Source organism: Aquila chrysaetos, chromosome 4, assembly GCF_900496995.4.
Source record: "Aquila chrysaetos chrysaetos chromosome 4, bAquChr1.4, whole genome shotgun sequence".
NCBI lineage: Eukaryota > Metazoa > Chordata > Aves > Accipitriformes > Accipitridae > Aquila > Aquila chrysaetos.
Window position 1 is genome coordinate 20,971,426 of NC_044007.1, and position 26,874 is coordinate 20,998,299.

A 26,874-nucleotide genomic window follows, 5' to 3' on the forward strand; every position below is an offset into this window, starting at 1 on the left:
CACTGCAGATGTTTGTGCAGCACACAGGGGCTCTGATGCACACAATGAATTGGCACCTTCTGCTTGTTATATCTGCAAGAAGCAAAACACTAAGGAGTTTAGCAGACATTTATGCTCCCCAAAATAGCCAGGACTGATTCACATTTACCCCAACTCACATAAGTTATCACAATCACATTACTTTCAGCAAAAGCATCAGTCAAGGGGAATTTGTGTCAGGGCCACAAGCAAAGAACTATTCCATTACAGCATGCCTGTGCTGGGAAGTTGTTAACATCTTCAGCAATTCCCTTAGGAAATGTCAACAGCAACGCCACAAAAAGCAACATTTTAGTTTGTCTAAATATTAAGAAGAGCCTGAAACAGTTTCTAAAATGTCAACAAGAAAACCACACTCAAAACCAGCATGACTTCTTTTTGTTGCAAACATAAATAGTCCTTATGTTAGTTTGGAAAGCAAATGATGGGGAGTCAGCATGGATATCAGAGTGAAGCAGAGATTCCCTCTTCACGATATGCAAGAAACATATTAATCATGCAAATAGAAAGTCTTTTGAGGGAAAGAAAAGAAGATACTATCTCTCTTTGGGATAAGGGAAGTAAATGTGTAAAGATCTTGCTTTTAGAAAAAGAGGTAATTCTAAGGGGATGGCCAATATTTGCCATTTACTGGGTTACTGTTTTCTGTACACAATGAAGGGCTAAGCATCTTACACTTAACATATTGCTTGTGTCTCTCACATACTGCGTAACAGTCACAAGACTCTAGTACTGACAAGTGCACTAACAAACCCCACTTTCCAAACATACAACACTCTTAAGAAATCTTCCACACTTTCTAATATGCTAATCATTATTAGACATTTTACTATTTTTATTATATAATATACATTGTATCATTATTATTTATCATTATCATCATTGTGTGATAATTAGCAGTGCTGCACTTGTTGCACTCTTTCTTATTGCACATAAGCCCATATAAAATCAGCTGGAAGCTTGTTACCTCTGTCCTCTGCACCTGAGAAGCAACACTCACCTGTGTATCAGAGAGCAAATGGCTGCAGACCCCATCCTTTCCACCTGGAGAGGACAGAAAGGCTGGAATATGCAAAAAGAGGTACCAAGCACAGCTAGTATCCAGTGCCAACAGGCCTGGGATTTACAGTTTTCATAGAATTTTACTAAGTAGGAAGTCGTTTTATCACATGGAGATAGAAACCAAGCCACAGTTAGCTTATTGTCCTTTCTTCAAAGCTTGTTTATTACCCTGCAAATATCTGGAAGATCCAATCACCTGCAATACTCTACATAATCCCATACAGTTCTCCCTCCTCTAGCTAGCAGGAGGCAAGCCCTTCCCGAGCTCCCCCTTCACTAAGTCTCTTTCTGTTACATCCAGCTCTCCACAGCCAGGTCTGCAGCCAAACCCCCTTTTAGCCAAGTTTAAGCTAAAACTTCTCTGCCATGTCTCAGCCTTCCTGGAAAGCGACAAGAGAGGACACAGGGCCTCCAGCACAGGTTAGGCGATAAACTACTTTTATCCCTGGTTCTTCAACTTGAGAGTCTGGGAAACAGAACATCATCTGATTCTTTTAACATCAATTCATTACCACGAGGCTGCAACACTTAGCTCCTTCAGGTTCAATAGTTTGTTTGCTATTGCCTTTATAAATAAGGACAGAACTTAACATAAGGACAGAACTTAACAGAGTATAAATGTGCATTTGTGCTTGAAATATTTTAGGAATTTGTCATCTAAAAATTAAAATAAATTCACTGTTAATAATAAAATATAGTTATTCTGTCATTACGAGTTTCCATGCTTACCACATCTCCAATGATTTACAGATTCTCTTTTTTTTTTTTCTTTTCCAAACAAGCACAAGGATATTTTTCATTGCTAGAACACTTGAGCTGGAAGCTGAAAGTCAGGTTAGATGCTTACTCATCAATTAGTAATTAGGATTTTGCAAGTCAGGTTCTGCCCCAGTGTCAGCTCTCAAATTACCTTTTACTGCAGCCACGTTAAATACACACCCATATCCACACCCTGTATTTATGGTCATAAATGTAACTACTTTCATCCATGGGAGTTGAAACATTGCTGGACAGGAAGAGGACAGGTCGGGAACAGGACTGATCTTGGCTCTTCATTTGAATTTGTTCTAATGAAAGTGGATAAGAAATCCATTCACTATCCTCACAGCTGTTAAAGCCTTACCCTGAACAGGAACAAAAGCCCATATTCATGACTACTGTGAACAGCAGATATGATCATTAAAATAAAGGCAGTTCTATCTTTTTGTTTGGAGAACTCCCCAATTTATGCTTTGGAATTAAAAGTATTAAGAAAAAGTTACTCCAGCTGAACAGGCAGCAATCACCAAGCAAAGAGCTCTCCAGCTGGTGCTCAAGTTCATGATGAAATAGTGATTTGGAAGGAAAAAAAAAAGCTGATACTCAGCATCAGTTTCAGGGCACAGAAGGAATTCTCCCTCCCCTGCCACACACACGGATGCTGTACCTCTTCTGGATCCTGCTGATAACATACGCTCCTGAGGCATTTTCTGTTATCATCACAGACAGCGCAGACATGCTAGGCTATTTCCTATAAACACCACAGGGTTCCACACTTTTAATCTGCTTCATATCTTCAAATGCAGTTTACTAATTTGGGGAATTCAAGGCAATGTACTTAATTCAAAGGAGGTGTATGAGCATTCTTACTTGTAAGGTGTTTTGAGGATGAGTTATTTTATAGAGAAGACCCATGTGAACAGAGTAAAACAAAGATTTTTTTTTTTTTTTTTTTTTTTCCTCAGCTGCACCCCTCAAATCTCTAATTCCTGCTAGAATGGATGGAATATGCCCAGGATAATGCCTCTGTTACTATTCAAGCCCATTCCTACCTGTGACCACGACAAGACTTGAAGTTCTGCTGCAAAGACAGCTGGCAGCTGAGACAACATGGTCCCGACGCACAGCAGTCTTGTCTCTAGCTCGCAGTCTGTTTCTGCTACAGATATAAATATATTTTTAATATAAAGGAGTGAGTCTGGTCCCTAAAGATTATAGAGGGCAGGAAGAGAGCTTCCCGGATTCCTGGCAACATTTTGAGTCTATGCATTGCTTTATATTACTGTTTGCGCAACAAAAAAGGTCTGACAACAGGACTAGTGATACCTGTAAATTTAAGCACATTTGCATTTGCAGAACTAGGGGCAAAATGTGAAGTTATAAAAATATTGAAAAGGCATCATATTTTTAAAGCAAATCTCTATTTAACCACATTTAACTTCATTATCATCCAAATAACATACTCCACTTTCTCTTTTGAAGGAGATGCATTGGTCCCACAGGATTCAGCCATTCTTTTTGAATTACTAAGTATTTCTTTCAGGGCACACAGGGAAAGCCCTGGAACATAAGGAGGAAAACAACTCTCCTATTCAAAGAAAGAACAGCACAAAAGCACAAAAGATGCTCTCACTTTGTGAGTGGCTTTGGTTAAAGCAGGACAGAAACCCAGAATGGCCAAGGAAGGGCTACTGAGTGATGGAGGATGGATAGAAAAGGTGGAAGAGAGGCCTTTGATATCAAGGGATGTTGTGATGCCTTTTACCTCCAGTGCTGGGGATGCTCGACCAAGCATTTAAATACATCAACTGCTACTGTACACTGACGTCAGTGTAAATCACTACAGCGCAGTAAGCTTTACCATGACATCTACGAGAACAATTTCAAATTCAGTATTAAAACTGCATAGCACCACTAACATCAGACCCCTGCAGTTTCATTGATTTTTGACAGGGTTGTACGGATGTAAGCTTAGGTGATGGGTATTTATTACTTTCTCTTCCCAGCTGTGCTGGGTGAGAAAGTTACAGCCCCAAGACCTGCCAGCTTAACTCATCATTCTGCACATCATTTCAGCTGTAAATGGTCTTGGGTTAAATCTCTTTTTGCAGAAAGTTTTTAGGGAGTGACACCCAGAAGCTGAAGAAGAATCAGAAAAAACTGTGCACCCACATCCATGTGCAGAGTCTGGTCACTCTTCTGAATTTGGAAACTCCTTTGTTGCTATCTGTTATTTCTGAATTTTGCCCAAAATAAAACCAAAATTTACAGACATTGTTTCCCTTTCTAATTGTAAAGAGTTTTATGAAGCATCATGTAACATCCACAAAATCATGAACCTCATCAACTGACATTACAGGCAGGCACAATAACTGTAAACTCACAAGGGAAAAAATATAAATAACAGAAAAATTCTAGTATTTTATTGAGTTCCTTTTGAGGAAACATGTTTTTGCCCCCAAATGTTTCCTGTTACTCTGATTAAATCCATTAATTCACTGTAATGTGAATAGCACTTGAAGCTCCATTGATCAGTGTGATCACTGCCGATACTTTAACATTAGCTTATATGGGGTTAGCATTATTCTTAACTTGATTCTTCAAATGTGCTTTCAAAGGATGAATCGTTACTAAGGATTTTATTATGCAAAGCCACATGAAAATTATTTTTCAGTACTTTCCATTATCTCATTGAACCTTCTAGAACAATGTCGGCTGTCATCAGATATTCTGAAAACTAAACTCAAGAGTTTGTACTGCTTTTTGTTACATACACAAATAATGCACAATGGAATCAGATTTTCTCCAATTTGCTAAGAATAGGAGCCTATTATTGAAATTTTAGGTTGGGCACCAGCATAAGGACACACGAGGGAATATCAGCAGGGATACCTAACAGGACTGAGTTTCCTCTTCTTCACCTGCTATCATCAGAACATGTACTCAGGAACCACTAGAGCTAACCCTTCCAATGGCTAATACCAATGCACCTCACATCCCAGGGACTTTCTTTTCAGTGGCTGAGGAACATATTTGCTGGAGCCCATCAACATTCTGCAACAGAACAACCTCCAGCCTCAAGTCCAACGAGTCTGGCTATGTGATGGATAGGCAGTTAGTTAAGTCTGTGTCAAAGCAGTTGGGGAATACATACATCTTTATAAATATGCAATTTTTACTGAGGTTTCCAGTTTGCTTACTAGAGCTCAATTCAGTCAGTACGGCAACTGCTATATGAAACCGAGTCATGGGTCAGCAATCAGAGCTGAATCCACCCTTTGCATACTAAGTACCACTACATTTTGACCAGCAAGTTAGCCAGATCAGCAGACTTTTGGACAGCAGCCTGACAATTAACTACTGAAGTTCTGGGCCAAAAAATTCCCCCTGGTAAAGGAGACACTGGTGCTGTCCAGGAGTAGGCTTGGGCTGATTCTTCACTGAGATCACTGTATGTTTGGTACACACTTAGTTCTGCAAGAAGAGCCTTCCTTGTGCAATCCACGAGTCTTGAAGCCAATGGGTAATGTTATCTTTAACAAGACTTAGACTTGATTTAAATTAAGTCCAACTTAGTTATTTTTCCCAGCCATTCAAGATATATTTAATCAGCTTTACATCATCACTGTGTCTTGAAGTAGTGAACATAAGGTTTTGGAGCTGGTGGCTGAAGACCCAAACACCTATGTGCTGATAGGAGAAAGGGTGCAGGTTGCAACCCCAGCTCATTCTGGAGTTGCTACTCTATGAGTAGCCTTTGATGGCCATACCTCTGCCATCTCTATTTCTGCTTATTGGACTCTGGCCATCTTGCTACAGCGGGCAAGAAGACTTACCAAATCTCTAATAGTTCTGTTTCTGTAGACTCCACCAGTTATGGTTTAAAAATAAAAGCAAACAAAACCCATCACCACCATGTTGGCTAGGACTCTGATTTGGGCAAAACTACTGACTCCATATAAACAGGTTTTGTGACTTTTGATACCAAGTCCCTGTTTCACAGCATTTAAATATATTACTAATTCTAAATATGGTAAAATTGCACCTCTGCCTATCAAAGAATCCCTCCCAGTAAGTCAACCAGGCCTGCTCCTTCTCCGAGACCGGAACGCTGAAATAAATTACAGCATACCTTCTATCTCCCATCATAACAAGAAGCATAAAATTTCCAGTATGTTATAAAAATACTGGTTACATTGGCTAGTCTTTACATACAGTTAGGACTCAGACAAGACTACTTGCTGCCCTAGAATGAGTATAAGGGGAAAAATGCAAAGGTTTAGGACACATTAACTGCATATCCAAGATACAGCATTAATACTCTCAATTAATGAGTGTTACTACATAAAATGGTTCAAAATTATGGCACATAATTCTAGAATCACAGAACAATTTAGGTTTGAGGGGACCTTTGGCACTTCCCTGCTCTAATGCCTTGCTCAAAGCAGGGCCAACTTTGAAGATAGATCTGACTGAAGTCAGGACAAGACAGGGCCTTTTCTGGTCAACTCTTGTGTATCTCAGGAAGGATGTGGCCAGCAGGTCGAGACAAGTCATTATTTCCCTCTACTCAGCACCAGCGAGACTGCATCAGAGTACTGGGTCCAGCACTTTGGGGTCGCCAGTGCAGGGAAGACATTGACAAACTGGAGCCAGAAGAACTGGTTTCTCCAAACAGTAGCAACTGTTTTCCTTCAATACCAGTACCCACATAAAATCAGTACCAATTTCTGACCAGTCTAGTAAAGACTTTAGCCTTTTTTGCTATTGGAAAACACTGTTCCTTAAGGTTCTGGGGAATAATTACATTTTGGGGCCAGACATATACTTGCCATTTCCGATAGTCAGTTTCTGGTTGTCGCATTCCAAAATTTGATTTTTCTATTAAATTTACATTCCAAACAGAGCCATTGGATTTTAAAGCTGATGCTCCCAAACAAGTATACCTCTTGCCTTCCATATTGACTTTTACTCCCAAATCCTGACCAAATTTGTATGTTTAGAGCTTCCTGGATGCAGCTTTCAAGTACATGAATTCCTTTTATAAAAATGCAGCACAGGGACATACAATTTGTTTCAGTGTCACAGTCCCCTTTCAAATGCCACAGAGAACTCTCACCATGAATAACTTGTACCTGTCTCAAGGGGATTTTCATAGACATTACAGGAAACAAATCAGCCTTAAGCAATGCCCTTGGGCAACATACGGCATTTTTATTCATTTCTGTACACCTTCAAACTTCTGCTACATGGCATAAGTAATTTATGTGCAACAGTTCCTGTTTCTTTCTCAACATACTAACCCTCAGGTACTCACAGAATGAAACAGCTGCATGTACCAAATTAACATCAGTTATTACAGTTACATTAGATTCAACACAATATACATTTTAGTTTGGAATGTTCTGTAGCATCCTCTGTGTGACAAAAACAGTACAATATAGCATCACTAAAAATATCTACAAATACACGAATTATACAGTAGGAGGAGCAGTAGTCTGTGGGTCAGGATGGCCGAGCGGTCTAAGGCGCTGCGTTCAGGTCGCAGTCTCCCCTGGAGGCGTGGGTTCGAATCCCACTTCTGACAACTCTCTTTTGGGGCTGTGGCTGGCCACCAGCGGTGTCCTGTTCCTCAGAGCTCAATTCTAGGGCCAGTTCTGTGCAATGTATTTACCAATGATCCGGATGCAGGAGTTGAATGCACCGTTAGCAGGTTTGCTGACAACACCAAATGGGGAGGTGCTGGTGACTCTCTTGATGCCTTGCATAGGGATCTAGACAGATTGGAGCTTTGAGCTATGATTAATGGGATGAAATTTAACAAGAACAAATGCCGGATTCTGCACCTGGGACAGAGTAATGCCAGGCACAAGTATAAACTGGGAGAGGAGTGGCTGGAGAGCAGCCCTGCAGAAAGGGACCTGGGGGTGACAGCAGGCTCAGTATGAGTCAGCAGTGTGTCCTGGCAGCCCAGAGGGCAAACAGCGTCCTGGGGTGCATCAAACACAGCATAACCAGCCGGTCCAAAGAGGGGATTATCCCACTGTACACAGCACTGCTGTGGCCTCACCTTGAGTACTGTGTGCAGTTCTGGGCCCCACAATTTAAGAAGGATGTGAAGGTCCTTGAATACATCCAGAGGAGGACAGCACAGCTGGTGAAGGGGCTGGAAGGAATGTCCTGTGAGGAGCAGCTAAGGACTTTGGGGCTTGTCTAGTTTGGAGAAAAGCAGGCTGCGGGGCCACCACATTTCTCTCTACAGCTTCCTGAGAAGGAAAATGGAGAGGGAGGTGCTGGTCTCTTCTCCCTGGCATCCAGTGACAGGACACGTGGGAATGGTTCAAAGCTGCATCAGGGGAGGTTCAGACTTGATATTAGGAAGCATTTCTTTACTGAGAGGGTGGTCAAACACTGGGACAGGCTTCCCAGAGAGGTGGTTGATGTCCCAAGCCTGTCAGTGTGTAAGAGGCATTTGGACAATGCCCTTAATAACATGCTTTAACTTCTGGTCAGCCCTGAATTGGTCAGGCAGTTGGACTAGATGATCGTTGTAGGTCCCTTCCCACTGAAATAGTCTATTCTATTCTGTTCTGTTCTTTTTTATTCTATTCTATTCTATTCTATAAAAACGGGATCTTAAATTAAAATGGGAAATCTAATTGTCTCAGCCTAAAGAAGGGAGCAGTTCAGAATCCAGCCCCCAAAATCTGGTGGACTTTCTGCTTCCTCCCCACCACCATACCTGCACTAGCCCTGCATCTTCCCTGCACTAGCTGTGATGCTGGATGTCAGGTTATATGCCTCACTGATGTAGCAAGAAACGTTACTCCCCCAAGCTGGTCTTCTGCTGCTTTAGGGAGTGGGACCCACCTGTCAGGCAATCACCTGGAATGTTGCTTTAGTGGCAAGAGCAGGGGAGTGAGCAGAGCAGAGCATGAGAGGGAAAAGCCAGAACTTCCCTCTCTCCCCCTTTTGCCAGAGGTGAGCTGTTATTTTGGCTTCAGATGCTTCCTAAAACTACAGCTTTCATCTCAAAACTACCTTTTTTGGTTTTGCTTTTTTCTTCTTTCAATTTCCTCTCCCAAATACTTTGGATATTGCATTATGTTCTTGTTTTGTTAAAATTTAAAAACCTCTCAAAAGCACATATGAATCAGTAAATGAATTAAATGTGAATTAATATATTAATATTTTTAGTGCCATAAGCTTTGAATGTTAAATATCCAGTACTGCAAATGCTCAGCAGACATGCAATAATGACCTCTAAACAAACATAGCACTAGATCATTATAAATTTGCAGCTAAAAAAGATGAATTGATGAATTATTTCAGAGGAAGAAACAGACTGAGGGAGTGTTTCATTTATCTGGTATTAACACAGACTCCAACAAAGGTAACTAATGCTTTCCACCTGCAAATGCTACCAACATTCCTTGAATAGAGTTGCTTACCTACCCAAAATACTTATCTACTATACCTTGTGTACAGATTTTCTCCAGAACCTTAGCCCATGGGGTGGTATTAACCCATCCATTCTTACTAGGCAAGCAGCACGACAGTCCGTCAACATATACAGGGATGTTTTGCAGAACATCCTCGCAGAAAACAATGTTAAGATCACCATCTCCTGAACTGTTAATGCTCAATCAGTATTTAATTCTATGTTCCAGGCAGCAATTCTACCAGTACTGGAATTCTGAAAGAAGCATATTTGCCTGCTATGAATGCACAGCAAGTCTGGTGTGTTTGGGTCTGCCAGACATACAACAAAATCAATAGGCAGCTGTCTAAAGCAGTAATCCACAACTTAAGTTGCAGGGTGCACGGTTGGCTGGTCTTCCTGTGGGATTCATTTTGGATGAAGCATCCTGGTTGTTATTAGTCTTTCAAGTCCCACCAACACAATTTACAATAATAGTATATTATCTACCTTATACAGGCATCAATTCAAGTATTATTAGAAGTTATTTCATCTATAACTGATAGTGTAGACTCTTCCTAATGTTTGCAGAAAAAACATAACTGAGATAGAGATATACAGAAAGAGAGAGAGAGAGAGACAAAAACCATGAAATAATTGTATGTCACAAGCAAAACAGCAACTTGGAAGTCTAGAACCTCCTTAGCTTCATTTCAGTTATAATGTGAATATTGGGATCATATAAATCAGAATAGATGTACCTACAGTATTTGAGATGGTTTAAGCATCCTAGAAAACTACTAGTGAGAAGGCATTCACTAAACAGATTATGCATTCAATCACCTATTCAGAACTCTAGCTTTTTTCTGCAGTCCCTTCCTGTACTTTAATCCCCACTGAGAGGCTTGCATGGGGCGAGAGAGAGAGAGAACTGCACAGGGGTCCAGCCACCATTCAGATAAGAAAAACCCTAACTCCAATGGAAGTTCAAAATATACTTCAGTGGTCCTAGGATTTCATCCCCTGATTCAAATCTCCATTTTGGACAAGGCTGCACAGGAGCTGCTGGACCTATGAAACAGCAGCAACATAACAGGATGCACAGAGCCACGGGTTAAAAAGTCTGCAGCCATGAACTCTGTACAGCTTGTAGTTAACAGCATTTCCCTTCTAGTAACACATTGTAATGGGTGAATTAGGTATGCAGATGAGATTTCATTCGGATTTTCAATATAATTACACAATAAAAAACCAATATTCTGCCAAGTCAACTCTCCCATATTCACAGACTATAATAATGAACAAAAAACAAGAGGGAGAAGGAGGGTTAAATCCAAGGCCATCATAAACAACAAAGACCACAGGATTTCATCAAGAAATCCCTGTAGAAAGTTCAATTACTTGTTCTCTAGCAGATCATTTATCCTGAACTAAAGGCCTGCACAGAACAAAAAATCTGCCAAATCCTTTGTTAATATGTTATGTAGGTTACAGTCACTATTAAGAATATGCACCAAATTGTGGCAAAGCACACGTTAACTGATAGTCATGATTTCTGTGAAGAGAGCCTCTTCCCATAAATTGTCTTTCAGAAACTTTCACAAGACAGACTGGACAGAATCTAGAGACAGGCATTTGAGGAAAAGAAGAACAATTACTTTTTAAAAAATCGGATTATCAGTATGTATGCTAGCTATTTCATAGTCACATGCCAATATCTGCACTCTTTTTATATACAAACTCTTTAGTGAGGCTAGGTTCAAACTCTTCACATGAATATGTTGAGCGCTCTAGTCAATTTAAAACAAAAATAACCATATCAGCTAGACAAGACGTTCAGGCTTAAGTAAGTTCCATTATCAAAGGAAGCACATGATCAACTTTTTCTGAAATTAAAACTGCATACATCTTCGCCATTCCTAGTCACAAGGACTCAGACCAATCTCTGAACATTCACATATGCTGCGAATATTTCCTGTGAGAAAATGTCACAAGGCAAGAAGTAGAGAACCACAAGCAGCTCAGAAATCTTTTATGTCTCTGGAGTGGTGCACAAGGGAGTGCTTCTGGTAAATAAGATACAGAGAATGACAAATTTTTTATTTTTTTTCTTTTTTAAAGAAAGGGACTATGCACTTTTTCAAATAAACATGTTTCAGGATGCCAATGCAAACAGGAGGTAAAAGCCACGGAAAGATGTTGTGCTTTACCAAAGGAGCAGTTTTCTTTCAGCAAGCCTCTATTAAATACAATCTCTCGATTAATAAGGAATAAGGATTCCCTTATTCCTGTGTGGCAGCTGCAGCCAGAGCTGTACCTGTAAGCAGAGCCCTTATTGACCAGAAGGGAAAGAACAGAGGCAGACCCCAATCCCTATGTGAAACCCCCCTGAAGGGGTTTCATGGAAATAGATAATGTTATGGGCAAGCCAGGCTTCTACCATTACTACCAGTGAGCCACCATACATAAGAAGATATTGCCACATAGTATTTTTTCCTTCATAGAAAATTTTCTCCAGCAAATGAATGGCTGTCGCCTAACTCTTCTCCTCCTGGTTTTATGAATGTTGCCCATGGACTAGAGGAGAATACAGCAAGGCAGAGACCATCTCATTATATGCTCATCACAAAGCATAATAGATACCCAGATCTGATCAGTGCTTATCACTCAGCATGAGTGACTGAACAACTGAAATGGATGGAAACTGCATCCAGTATTTCTCTCCTGACACCAAATCCACACATCACTTTGAAAAGCATGAGATGAAGTTCAGCCAAGTATATGCTAAATAGGTGGACACTAAGGGAGTTTTGAGACATCTCATTACTTCCACTGCTCATTAGTGGATAGGACAGTATATTTCCAACACTTTGTGGTCTTCAAAGATTTTTTTTAAAACAGAAGTAAAAGGAATAATCAGGATACCGTGGCTCACCTGCTCCCTTTGTCACTGAAACAAGCCTACACTGGCAGTTGAAAGCATGCCTGAATTTGCGTTTATCTTACTGAGAAACAATCCATTACCAGCAGCTAATGATCTTTTTTGCCCTAATGAATCTACCTCAAAAGGAATCTACCTGGGGCTCCATGCTGTTCACAGTTATTAAAACATGAAAGCTGGACTAACTCTGCTGAGGACATTGATGCTTAACTCTGATGTCATTAAATGTCAGCTTTATGAACTGGAATCCATTCAGACAATGCAAGTCTATCCTTATATTAAAGATTATGTATGCAGAAGCTCTTCTCTCAATGCAGGGGTCCTGGGTCTCTAGTGGCATAAGCCACACTGCAGAGGTGCAGGCCCAAAGGGCAGCTTTGGCATGAGGAAACATGGGTGCCTGGAAAGTGAAAATAATACACAGCTGTTTCTGATAGCATAGAGATGCTTGTGACAGCACAGGCAGAAAGCTACCTGCTGCAAGCCAAGCTTACACGTGCATCTCCTATGGACAGCCGTTATCACAGTATGGGGCAGCTTCTGCTGCTAGTGCTTTTCATAACACATGCAAATGATTGAAAAAAACAGTGTTTATTTGCAAGGCATGCCTGTCCTGAAGCCAAAGTCTTGCTCCTCTTGCAAAAGTCACATTCCCCTTTGAAAGGTAATGGTCTCTTTTTACTGTGGGCCAATCCACTGGCTGTTTGCTGCTAGGAGTATCCACCCTTACCTCAGAGTGGTAATTTCATACCCGTGTTTAACTGGAACTAATTTATTTTCCTGTTCCTTCAGTGCTGGTGTTAGGCTCTGACAGCTCCAGCTCTCCCCAACACAGCACAGCATTAGTGGATGGTCCCCATCCCTGCTGCACGGCTACAGAGACTCCCCACCAAATCACCCATGTACTTTAATGCCTCCTCAAAGGGGAGGGCCCACAAGCCTTACATCATACAACCTCTAAGAAAACAAAACTAGATGCTCTCCCGTCTTTCTTTCTCATTAACTAAAATGAGGAGCAGAGCTATATTACAGCCTTGTGGCAATGTGCTGGTTTTGGCTGGGATGGAGTTAATTTTCTTCACAGTAGCTAGTATGGGGCTATGTTTTGTATTTGTGCTGAAAACAGTGTTGATAACACAGGGATGTTTTAGTTACTGCTGAGCAGTGCTTGCACAGAGCCAAGGCCTTTTCTGCTCCTCACCCCACCCCACCAGCGAGTAGGCTGGGGGGGCACAAGGAGTTGGGAGGGGACACAGCTGGGACAGCTGACCCCAACTGACCAAAGGGATATTCCAGACCATAGGACGTCACGGTCAGCATGTAAAGCTGGGGGAAGAAGGAAGGAGGGGGATGTTCGGAGTGATGGCATTTGTCTTCCCAAGTAACCATTAGGCGTGATGGAGCCCTGCTTTCCTGGAGATGGCTGAACACCTGCCCATGGGAAGTGGTGAATTAATTCCTTGTTTTGCTTTGCTTGTGTGCACGGCTTTTGCTTTACTGGTTAAACTGTCTTTATCTCAAACCCACGAGTTTTCTCATTTTTACTCTTCGACTCTCTCCCCCATCCTGCTGCAGGGGGGGAGTGAGCAAGCAGCTGTGTGGGGCTGAGCTGCTGGCTGGAGTTAAACCACGACAGGCAATCAGCATTGGACAAAGCAGAAGATATCCAAGCAACAGCAGTGTCAAGATTCTTTACTCAGTACCTGGTGTAGGGTTTACTGAATAACAATAATAAAAAATACCTCTGCATTGTCATGTGCAATTTTGCTTACCTCCCTTTTTATATGAGAAACACTTAATTTTCAGGAGAGAATATTATAAACACCAACTGGAATATAATAAATAAACAGCAAATGTCAGTAAACCTGCCTCTCTATTGGACTGGTGTCAGTTAAGGTAAAATAAAGATTACAATCTCTGTGTAAGCAAAGTTATATAAGTAGGTGAGTGGGTTTAAAAACAAAACACATATCTCAGGAAGTTATATTTACCTGTCAAAGCAAGTAAACTACCAGATGAAAGGAAGGCTAAGTCTGAATATGATTAAAGCCTTATTTTTTCCCCAAAGAGCACAGATTTAGACTTGCTGAAGTCTGCATATTTAAAATACACAATAATAAAGATGAGCTATTGAGTCATCACCAATTATTTTAAGAGCAAATTGTTTATTTATAAAGAAACTGACATTTATAAAGAAAGACAAGAAGGACTCACAGTTGAAGCAGTCTTTGGGGTTTGGGGGGGGGGGGGTTTTTCTAACTTAATTTACTTTGCTTCATTTCCATTTCTAACTTCAGAAGTATCACATTTCAAATCTTTCCTTTTTGGCTTCTCCTATTGTGGCCTTTACAGTTTGTGGCAAACCTTTCACACACCTTAATAAGATGTCATCTGTTGACGTGATAGTCCTATCTATCAAACAGGTGAAACTAAATAAGTGTTATAACAGAAATCAAAGCTGCCCAGCAGTCAAATGTCACAAACACCAATTTGTTTAGCTCTTTGCATAATGTCGGGTCCCCACCAACTGGACTAAACGCAATTAAAATTAAGAGGAAGCTGTGTTGAGTTTTCATAGAGAAGAGGTGAGCACAGGGCACCAGTCTGCCTTGCGTTTTAGCTGCTGAGCCTCACCAGCAGCCCACATGGATCACACTGGGGACGCTGGCATTGGACAGGTTTCTAGCATCTCCACTCTGAGTTACAATGCCCACGAGAGAAATATGGCTCAATGTCAGGACTCTCCCTGGGCTGCCCTGCATGGATCGCAGGCATAGCTGCATTGCTTTACCGTCCTCTCCTAAATAACCTCTCCTCCATAATTAGACTTACTCTTTATCTGCAGTCTAGCCCAGTTTCCTCTTAACACACACAAGAACATCCATGCTGGATCAGACCAATGGTCAGCCTAGCTCAGCATCCTCTGGGATGGTGGCCAAGCCCAGCCCTAAGGGAGAAATCAATACAGACAGTGGCAAACAGCAGGGCAAACAGTAGGACAAAGCTTCCCAGCTCCTGGGAATTTGGGCTTCAGAGGCTTCATAATATAGAGGTATTTCTCTGTGTTTCATAGCCTGCAATGGACTACAGAGTCACTGAGGCTGGTGGGGACCTCTGGGGATCCTCCAGTTCATCCTCCTCTCAGAGCCGGCTCAGCTGCAGCAGATTGCTGAGGGCCATAACCAGTTGGGTTTTTACTATCTCCCAGGATGGAGACCATACAGCCTCACGGCAACCTGTTCCAGTGTTTGACCACCTTCACATTAAAAAAAACTTTTTCTTATGTTTCCTGAAATTTTTAGCATTCACATGCTGCTGCAACAAATTCCAAGGCCTGCCTATGCACTGCCTCAGGAGCCATGAAGAAGCCTGATGTATGGGGTGGGGATTATAATAAGGGCAATGTTTCTCATGTCTCACTACACTCTGCATGAGACCACTGCTCTAACATAATGTGAAGTGATCTTAGAAAGGTTTTAAGACCACAGAAAAAGTCTTAAGACAACAGCATTCATTACTTTTATTGGAACAAATAGTGGAATAAATTGGAAAAACTGAGATACTTCATTTTCCTGTGTTCTGGACTTTCACTGTGTTGCCCAGTTCTGGACTTTCACCATGTTGTCCATAAGGATTCCTTTCTTTGTCTGTCTTTGTCATGAGCAGTGGAGGCATCTAGCATTGCTCCATAATACCCAGAGAACCAAGATAATTCTGTTTGCAACTAGTTTCTGATAATAAGTGCCAAACTATTTCTCATCTCTCAGATTAGAAAAAGTCAGGCAAAATGCAATGACTGGCCAAAAGGTAAATAACCTTTCGATGGCATCTTCCATTCTTGGAGCTATTCTCATAAATAGCTTTTTTGCTCTTATGATGCATCTGTTGCATTTATTTCCCCCCTTCCCATGAGACTCCCCATCTGCTATACACATCTGAAATGGCATCTTATAATTCACGCTAAGAAAGCAGCCTTATCTATTCAAGACTTCAGATTCACTTTTTCATAAAGATCAGCAGGAATAGAGAAAGATATTAGGAAATCAGACCTAGAATTCTGTGTTCAGAAAATAACCTTGTCCATGTTAAGAAACAGAGAAAAAACCCGAGGCTTTAGGGATGAGGGAAGGTTTCATCTGACAGTATAGTTCACAGGAGAATATGCATTTAAAAATAAGATGAATAGAAGGAGCTGACCAATCACTCGTCATACAGAGGAACAAAAGAGTTTGCCATGATAAGGCTGAAGCCACTGGTGTTGTTCTTTCACTGTGGTTATTTAATGCACAAGTATCTTAGAGTTATATTAAAGATGGAAGATCAAATAAAGATAAAAGCTAAGACTGTGTGGTCAACCCCAGCCCCTCATGGAGTTTGTTATGCAGTTTGGGATTAGCTCTTGAGAAAGCTCAATTTCTTCTGGAAGAAAAGTTAAGTGAATAATAAAGCAAGTTTTCTACCTTGGTTGAAACATGGATAAAAGGGTGGAAGTCACACTGTATTGAGGCCATAAAAAGATTACAGAGACTAAGGCGAATACAGTATGACGTAACAAGTCCTGTACACACCTGGGTTGGCCCTTTTGGCTTTGCCATAATGCAGATAGAAGAATGAATCATACACCAAACATTATCCAAAATAAATCGTGTACCATATCTAGTGGTAAATGAATTATCCCTGCTTCTCAGAACTGCTCTTTTCATAAAGAGTCACCTCTCTAGACAGTCTGAAAAGAACTGAGCGAATTTTCTTCCTGTAACTGTAAGAACCAGGAAACAGAGCTAAAATTCCCATGTAAGAAGTTCAATTTCAACAGCTAGAATTTTAATATGGCTACCTAAGATTTGCTATAAAAATTATACTTGTATTAACAATGAATTTTTGGATGTTTATAAGCTTAGAAACTGTTACAGAAATGAGAAATCAAAAATATTGGCTGTAGGCAAACCAGCTTCCAGTGTTCTTCTGATAATTGCAATTAGGGAGCTTAATGAAATCCAACATATCAGATTAGTTTCACAAACCCTACACCTCTTGACTTGTACTACCATGACATCTTCCAACAAGTATGGAGCAAATGGATTAGATCTGCAGACTAATTTTATAGTCTTCCCTTCAGACTGATTTTCTTGTACTTTCTGGCAATATTTAAGAAAATATTTTCCAACTAATGGAAAGTCATTTAGTGCTCTCACCAAATTACTCCTCAATGAGTCTGGAGCAGATACACTTTCTTTCTCCCAAGTGCCTCTGATTTCTTCTTTGTACACACAGACATGCACTTAATTAAAACTTTCCATCGAAGTGGCATTAGCTAGACACACAAGGCATACCAAGTTGCTCTTGGGCTTCCTGCCAGAAAGCCAGCAGTGCTGATGCCTTCTTTCATTTACTTTAAAGCGTCAGCAAAACAGGCAATTTATGACCATATAAATACAGAGCCAACAACCTATGACCACTATCTGTGGCAATACAGCACAGACGCAGCCATTTAGTGCGTCCTGTTCCCTCGGACTGGTTCATGTTGCGGAATGCGGAATCAGAACACGCTTTACTAAGTGTTTTCTGTAACACCGTAATAAAATAAATCACCAGTATGAGTGTTTAAAAAGGTGTCAGGGAGCAGCATGAACAAATCCCATTAGCAGACAATGGGATTTGTGCAGATATCTACTATTTGCCACGCTGAAAATTTAACCCCGGGGCTTTATACATACAAGCAGGATGCAGGCATATCACATTGTGAAATGAGGTTTGGTTTTTATCAGGATATTGGGATTTTTATTAGGAAAGAAAGATACAGGGAGAAAAGCCTTTTGCTCTGATATAGTGTTATGATTGTGGGCAGGGATTTTAAAAAGCATCCAGAGAAAGGGAGACATCTGATAAATCATGTAATTGCCAGAAGCATTTGAAAAAGTCTGTAGGACATGACAACAGCTCTCATTATGTGGTTCCAGTTCTGCTTCGGAAGGTTTCAGAGATGTATCTGGCAAGCAACCCCTGAGAGAAAATGTATTTCTGACCACCAGTGTAGCTATTCTTACATGTGAAAGATGCAGTAGAATCTAGGTGATGCCACTTAGCTCTATTAGGTGCTGATTGTCATGCGTGCCTTTCACATTTAAGTTTAATTTAAACTAGAGTGGTTTTAAATTGAGACTAGGTTTCATCTGTGGCAGCACTGATAACTCTATAACCTACAGACTTAATTTCCTAAAAATAAGAGAAATCTTACAAAGTTATTTTTACTGCCAGAATCTAACAGGAGCAGTTCTGCTAAGACTTGAAACATACCAACAACTGGAGATATCTGCAGGGCACTGAGGCCCAAGCTCAGCATGAAATCTGAGTATGAGGAAAAGTTCATCATTGTCTGGGAAATATCTTCATGCTTTCTTGTGCAAGAGGAAATGACTGAACTGGGGCATGAGCACCTTCAGCTGACTTCATCATTCAGCAAGACTGACTGACCTTCAGTTTATACCTTGGCATATTTTTCTTCCAAATGCGTTTCCTGAAAAGCAAAACCAAACATTTTCCTCATCCTGCATACTCTTGGTAAAGAGTATTGTGAAAAAACTTCAGGTGAAGTCCTGACTTCTAGAATAAGAGCAAAAGAATTTCACTGACTTCAGAAATGCCAGAGTTTTGCCCTTCAGCAGGAGCTTGAACAGAGTGTAACAGGGAATACATCCCTGTACACTGAAGAGCCCAGCCACATACATGACATATCTTAAGGGTCTTGCTCAGAAACTCTGTGCCTCCTGAACCTTCTAAAGCATAAGGGAACAGGAAACATGACCAGAAAGGTGTCTTCAGTTTTGCTCACACATTAAGTGCTTGAGATCAACTGGAGAAGTAAATAAACATGCTAGCATTCCAATGCAAAGAAAAACAAATTAAAAAATCCAGTCACTGAGATGTTATGTCCTCTTTGTAATCTCAAGTGCCAGCCACTTGTGAAGAAGGATCTTATAGTATTGAAGGTTATAACTGAAGTGCAAGTGTGATCCTATAATTAAAGAATCTGCAGGCAATAATCACGACACCTAAAAAAACTGCAAGATACAGCAATGAAACTCAATAGGAGAATGAAATAATTCTGAGTATTAGAGCTACAGCATGAAGTTGGTGTAGAAATGGGGATGACTTTCTCTAACAAAAAGATGCACACCAGGTTGGCTGGTTAGATCATGCACATACCTTTCAAAGGCTCTGCACGAGGTGGAGTAGAGCCTTATTGTAAAATAGACTTCTCTAAAAATATAATTGAGAAAACGTTAATCACTTAAGATAAATTTAAACAGACTTAAATTTCTTTTCTATTTCCATTTGTAAAAACATAGATTATATCCAAATATTACTTCACATCTTATAATTAAGGATGCAGTTGCTTGAGGCAATTTATTAAAAGCTGTTCACCATAGCTTAAATTCTTTGTGATTTTATTTGTATTTATAGGAAGCCAAATTTTTATTAGATGGACTGGTAAACTAAAAATATGTATTTTCTATATTTTGTTATACAGGCAACCATTTTATTTGAGCTTAAGCTCCAGTATATGAACACTGATTGGGCTTTTTACATTGTACTGGGTCTGGCTGGGATGGAGTTATTTTTCTTCACAGCAGCCTGTATGGTGCTGTGTTTTGGATTTGTGATTAAAACAGTGTTGATAACACATCAGTGTTTTGGCTATTGCTTACACAGTGTCAAGTCCTTCTTTGTTTCCCACTCTGTCCCCCTGTCTTGTGTGTCTCATCCCCCCCTCCCCTCCCCCAAATAGGCTGGGGGGTGGGCAGGAAGCTGGCAGGACACACTGCCGGAGCAGCTGACCAGAAATGACCAAAGAGATATTCCACACCTATACGATGTTGTGCTCAGCAATAAAAGCTGAAGGAAAGGAGGAGGAAGGGGGGACACTTGTGGTTATGGCATTTTCCTTCTAAAGTAACTGTTATGTGTGTTGAGGCGATGCTTTCCAGAAAGTGGTTAAACGTCTGCCTGCCAATGGGAAGCAGTGAATGAATTCCTTATTTTCCTTTGTGCACTTTTGCTTCACGTATTACTCTGTCTTTATCTTGACGCACAAATCTTCTTACCTTCCTTCTCTTTTCTCCCCATCCCATGGGACAGTGGAGTGAGGGAGTGGCTGTGTGGGTGTTTGGTTGTTGGTGGAAGTGAACTCACCACATAATCTGTAAACTCTTCAGGACTTTTTCTGCAGATCCATGGCAAATTAAATTTTTATCATCTTACTACTTCATTAGTTAAACGTTGTTACTTTGGGGTTTAATTTCATTATTACCAGAGGAACTAAAAAAGATCAAAATCCTCTTCCATCCAGTAGGAGGAGTAATATTCAGAGAAGTGAGACTCAAAGAAGCTAACAGAGGATAAGGTTTCAAGAAGTGTATGTTTAAGGCAGCTACCATGTTGCAGAGGCCCAAATGCAGTGTCCTGGATGGACTTGGTCACAAGGAGATCATTAAGAATTTTGGTGAACTGAGTCCAAGCGGGTGAACTGAGTGCAAGAGGCAGAAGATGCACAGTACGTGCTCAGACAAGGTAGAGACAGAAAACAGGAAACTGGACAGAAAGGCATCAGAGAAAGTAGTGTGTGGCGAATACCAAATCCAATGAAAAGAGGAAAACTAAGCAGATGGAAGACTTGACAGAGGAAACACCTGACAAAGATAAATTGCCAATCTACAGGGAAGCTCAAGTTCTGCTGTACAGTTAAGTTCTAGAGCTACAAACACATGAAGCTGTCAAGAAACACAGAGAACTTGGTCCCTTACATCCTGGATCAGTTAGAACTGGGGTAGTGTGAACATTTAAGGTGAAGAAGAAAAATCTTCCCTGCTGCTATCTGATGTGAGCAAGCAATCACTCATAACTGGATCAACATGCTCAGGTCCACGTCCTCTCCTTCTTGCTTACCCACACCTAGAACTAACGCTGCTGAGAGAAGCCATGGGTTATCAGAAGAGAGCCTCACTCCATGTTGAAAGGATGAATACTGCAAGAGAGAGACCATGTATGCACTGAAGGCTTGAATACCCCATCTGAAAAGTTATGTGGCCTATTAATAAATCTGAGCTCTCATTAGGCATAGCACAGGCTGGAAAAAATGGCCAGGTGGCTAAAAGGGAAAAAAACCCTTGAAAAACAAGAGACAGTCACTATAGGGTGTTACACATTCTGTTGCCCTATATACGTCTGTATACTAGACTGTGTCTGTTCTGGTTGAATTAGAAACCAAGTCCCACAGCTGCCTTATCATTTTGCATGATTCAGTCTCCAGGCCCCAAAGCAATAAAACAGTGCAAGACATTGGAAGTTCATATTTGGGGAATGGTAGTAAGTTTAAATGAGTCCATGTCAATAGGTATTATTTTGCAGTTCACTACCATAACAAAGTTCAGCAGTAAGAAAGTTAATTCCATAACAGAGCAGAAGAGACAAAGCATGTTATAGCTTCATTCAAACAGTGTTACTTCCAATTAAAAAGCAAAAGAAAGGGGATAATAAGCACCATGTGAATTTAGGTCAAACCAGATAATTATTTTTGTACACTTAAAATCCCAAAGAAAAGAACTTTGACATATGCTGTTAGTGTTCAGTAATGGACACAGTTTCGTGGCCATCCACTGGCCATACTTTAAAACCCAGCAGAGGTATCAGAACAAACACACGAACAGTCCAGGACTAATGCCAATAAAAACCATGAAATTTAGAAACCATGTGTAAGCATAGCCTTTCTGCAGCTAAGGGGAAAGAAGGAACTAGGCTTATATTATCTTGAAAACACTACAGTCTGTTCATATCAGGAGCTTATAAATTAACACTAGTTCCTTAACTTTCTAATCAAAACCAGATATAAAAATAGGAAGTCAGTAACTGTCAGTGACTAAAAAACTGATGTGTCTTTCTGAATCTCTTCACCCTCCTTCTATAACAGTCACATTACTTGCCCAGCTCAGCTATCATCTAAGATTATAAACATGCCAATATAAGTAGACACTGGAAGAAAGGTTTGTTTTTCTACTTATCACAGGACTGAAATTGCTGCTGACAGACCTGGCTAAAGAAAATTTACTATGACTTTCCAGGGTGGCTGTTTGGAATATAATTTGGAAAGAAAACTATTTGCCTCCAGAAACAACTGCTGTGCTATGAAAGTCTTGGACCACTGGCCAAGTCTGCCAGCACTGCCATTCATGCAATCTGGCCATCCACCACGAAGCACCAAACTAGCCCTTGGCACATAACAGAAGTTACCAGCTGCATTAGCCACCAGCGCCTCAGCCTGGAGTCACACCCTGTAAATAAAATGCTCTTCACAAAGAAGACCACAATAAAAATAAACCCTGAGTTCACAACAGGGCGATCAGGCTGCCTGGAGATCAGAGTCCTTTCCTCTTTTTGTTTGCCTTTTCTTTCTTTCCTCCAAAATAGTTTGAATTAAACCTGGTAACACTAGCCCTCAACAGCCTAAGTGCTGGCAACAGATCAGACAAGCTCTAGCTGCTCTCTTACCTCTACGGACCTTCTTGAGGTTCAAACCAATGGAGGGGGAAGGAGACACCACACACTTATGGCAGGAGACAACTCAGACAGACTTGGACATGGCAGCTAACTTCTAATTAGCCAGAGATACTAGGGGTAGTCTGTGCACTTCACAGGACCAAGGTGGTATCCTCCACAAGCCCAATTCAAACATATGCCACGTGCAAGGCTCCTCAAAAAAGGGACAAATGGATGCAGCTCCAGAAATGGAGCTGTATTGCATATATGCTTAAGCAAATGTCCTCATACTTCTCACCTCCTGCTTCTCACAATTGCTTCCTTCAGTTTCCTAAACTCATTTTGGGACCAAATGGCTGGGCACTGGGGGTTAGATTTGTCACTTAGGCCATCTTTTGAAGCGCTCTGATCTAGGCTAGAGAAGGAAAAGAGAACTGAGCATGCCATCCAGGAGAAATACTCTCCAGCTGCGTGGACATGGTTTAAATGAGTTATACAACATAAGGTTTCCAAACTGAAGAACATATATAACCATAGGTTAGAGTACCCCTGAACATCATGATGCCAGTGGTAGGTAGACAGTCAGACAGAGTTTACTGCAAATCCTGAGGATGTGCTAATTTGGGGCCTATCTTCGCAGAGCAACTTCCACACATAAAGTTGGTTCCCTCAAAATAAAAATCCCTTCTCTAAAGCCATTTACATAATTTTCCCTTCCACAGGAGGACAATCGTATCGGCAATTGCTCTTGCAAGACTGAAATAAGTACACAACATGAATGATACAACACATCAGAAACTCATTGGAATACATACTCAGTGCTAGTGTCTATTGTAGATTTAATTAATTGGAGAAAATTAACACGATAGAGAAAAAGATGAGAGCAGAATACAAGACAACACAGAGAAACCACAATAGTTCAGTATTTAAAAGCATGGGATCAGCTCTCAAATTAAACTGAAATCAAGAGGAATTCACCTCTTTGTTAGAGATGTCAGTTCACATTAACAACACAGCTTCTTTTAAAGCAGCTGAGAAATATCTTCCTCACATACAAATTTTGCCAAAGCTGTTCTGATAGGACAGTCACTTTTATTGACTTCATTATTCAGGCAATTCAACAGGGATTATCCACTAAAAATAAACTTTGTATGCAAAATCAAGAGAAAGGTATAAATAAAAAAAAGGAGCTGGAATACTATATACCTGATAACTTCCAAAGATCTGGTGGCAAGAGATAATTCAATTTATGACTCAGAGTTTTGTAATTTTGTTAAATGTTTTGTGGAGATTATAATTAGCAAGGTATTATTAGAACTAATTAAAAACTAATTTTACAAGAAAATAAACCTTAAATCATGCTCTCCTATAGAAAAATAGCCTTGTTCCTCATGGTATTTCCAAGTAAATACAGTATTTCTTTTTAGGAAGAGAATTAAAGTATCAAACCAAGATTCTCAAAAACTCTCAATATTAGGCAGTCTATTTGTAGCAGTTTATAACCTTTAAAAATGATCAATAAAACCTCAAGATTTTCTTGTTCACAATTAACAGTCCTCTCTGAGAATTAAATTCAAAATGCACTGCAATTGGGAGAACAAAATACCTGACAAGTACTCAATCACTGCCTAACTAAAATATGGTACCAATCTCAAGAATACTCGATGTAATTTCCCAGTTTACACATAGGAGGCTACTATTATGGAAGTCCGCTCTGCCTCATTCCCTCCCGGAAGCAGGAAATCCTTTATTGATTGCACGTGGTTCAAAACAGTCTGCGTAAAGTGAGAAATAGCAGAACACAGTACAGTGGAGAGGCAAAGGACTTCTGTTCCCCAGATATGCCTTTTTTCATAAAACCTCTTGTTTGCAGACATGAAAGAGAATTTCATATTGTCTGTAATATTCCTTATGAGGAATTTTCATTTGCATAGTAATCAAGATTCAACCTGGGAGAAAAAAAGATAAAGAAGGAAATTTCAAGGCTACGGATCAAACACAACTCTTCAATTTGCCATTACTTTAAAATGCTAAGAGAAGATAAGGTGACTATCCTGAGAGTAAAAAAATGTTTAGATCAGCCCAGAAGGAGTTCATATGGGGTAGTATTAAACAGTGGCGAAAATAACTAACCCACCTGAATATAATTTAATATAATAATTTGTTTCACTTTGCAGAATGTCTTTGGTTAACTTGAGTGTTAATATTCTGCAGAGGCAATCAATTAAAAGCAGAAATCCTCAAATGGGAAGTTTGCAATTCTATTACTGTACCCTCAGCAATGGTTATCTTAAGCTCATCATACTGACAAAATGACGGATTCTGTACTTGCCTAAAAATAAGACCAAAGTTTCCTTTTCTGAAAAGTTACCATAAAAATGTACTGCCTTTGCACCTTGTATACCAGGTAACAGAATCTGGAGACGATGCCAATACCACTTCAGACAGACACAAAATATCCCGTTGAATTTGTTGTCATGTGAGGCAGCAGTGCCCATGGTTGCAGGAGCACAAGGGACTGGGCAGACCCTGACTCAGGCGAGGCTGCAGCTCGCACTGAAGCCTTCCGCAACTGGTGTGGGAGCTGATGCCTCAGAAACCCAAGCTGCTTTTTCTTATTATTTGCCACCCCTGATTCCTGCAGGCATGCAAGATGCTGCTTCATACGTGCTACTTCTTAAGGGCAAGCTAGCCTCCCCTCTTCCCAACAATTCAGAAGAGGTGAGCTACTTCTCCAGGTACCAGATTAAAGGTGGTCTGCCACTGCATGGAGCAAACATTTCACTAGGCTGCCATGCGACTGGGGCACAAGTGTTAAGTCATTGACTAGCTTGTACTAAAAACCTAAAAGCCTACCAACAAGCAAAAAAAATCAGGGAGTTCACACAGGGGAGGAATGCTCTATAGTATCTTTGTTCCACAGAGAAATCACACTTTCCTGCAGAAGACCCATAGGTGCAGAAGCTGGTACCTGGCAAGGTGCCTCAGGTGCTGCAATGGTTTGTGCGGCTGCAGGAACTGTGGGGGAAGCAAAGCCATGCTGTCTGCTGACGGATACAGGAGCAGAACCACACCACCTGATGCTTAAGAGGAACACTTAAAAGAGTGCATGAAGTAGAGAGCATGGATTCAAAAATGTTGATTTTTGAGACATTTGGGGGGGGGTATGGCATTGAATCATGCAGAATAAGGGATGGAGATTACCTTATATTCAGTATGGACACCGTAAAATGGCAAAAAAGAACCTATCTTACACTGGAGCTTTTTTGTCCTGGTGTTACTTTGCACACCCAGAAAGCAGGAGGGATGCCCTCCAGCACTAGTACAATGTCTTCTTTGGCAGTCTTGCTGTGACCCATTATGCCCTGGGGATACTATTTGCCTTTGTACTACATGGCCTGTATGCCACATACCTATCAATTAAAGTAGACCAGAGCTGTACAGCAAAGAAAAACCAATCAATATAGTAGAAAGGGCACTATATCTAGCTGATGTATTTTGTATAACAATACATTTGGAAAATGTAAAATTTTCAGATTAGAGTCACAACAGCCATACTATTTTTTGGAGATGAAAAGCATAACAACAACAGTGAAAACTGACCTCTTAGTGCCAAACATAATGGTGTGGGCTTCTTTCACATTTATGAATGCGCTGCTCTGCACAGGCTGTTTCTGTTTACCTGGATGAGAAGAAAGAGAGAGATTTTTAGATCGAGCAACTCAGGACCTTGATTTTAATGTCCTGAACAATAAATACATTAGCAAACATCTTCCAGTGCAACTTCACAGAATACCTGGCAATTTTATAGAAATACAAAGGTTAGCAAAACAATGTAAAGGTTAACAAACACAAGATAAAAGTTAAAAAACCTAAGATCAAATCCTACTGGTAGGGCTTAAACCTGAGGTTGTTAGAGCAGTCACTCAACAAAAGAGTTAAGTATAATGCTATATGGTAGCGCAACATCTAAAAGCCCTTGCCTCTGAAACGGGAATTCACATGCCCAACTGAAATTCAGGTGCCTCAAAGCAACTAAACAACATCTTCCTGAATTGCCAGTCTCAACACGGCTATGTAAATTTACATCTTAATTGCATTTTGATGCTCAATTTGTTGA

At 40.5% G+C, this 26,874-nt stretch overlaps 1 protein-coding gene and 1 non-coding gene across 8 annotated transcripts in view; one reads left to right on the forward strand and one right to left on the reverse strand.

Annotated features, from left to right (window-relative positions):
• OXR1 (oxidation resistance 1) overlaps positions 1 to 26,874 on the reverse strand; it is a 305,392-nt gene that overhangs the window by 235,749 nt on the left and 42,769 nt on the right. For all 7 annotated transcript variants that reach the window (XM_030010976.2, XM_030010979.2, XM_030010971.2 and 4 more), the window contains one exon: positions 26,358 to 26,436. In XM_030010976.2, the coding sequence (XP_029866836.1) occupies positions 26,358 to 26,374 (17 nt within the window). In that variant the 5' untranslated portion in view covers positions 26,375 to 26,436. The remainder of the gene's footprint in view (positions 1 to 26,357; positions 26,437 to 26,874) is intronic.
• Positions 7,365 to 7,447, forward strand: TRNAL-CAG. The gene has a single exon. It is a non-coding gene; the product is annotated as a tRNA-Leu (tRNA).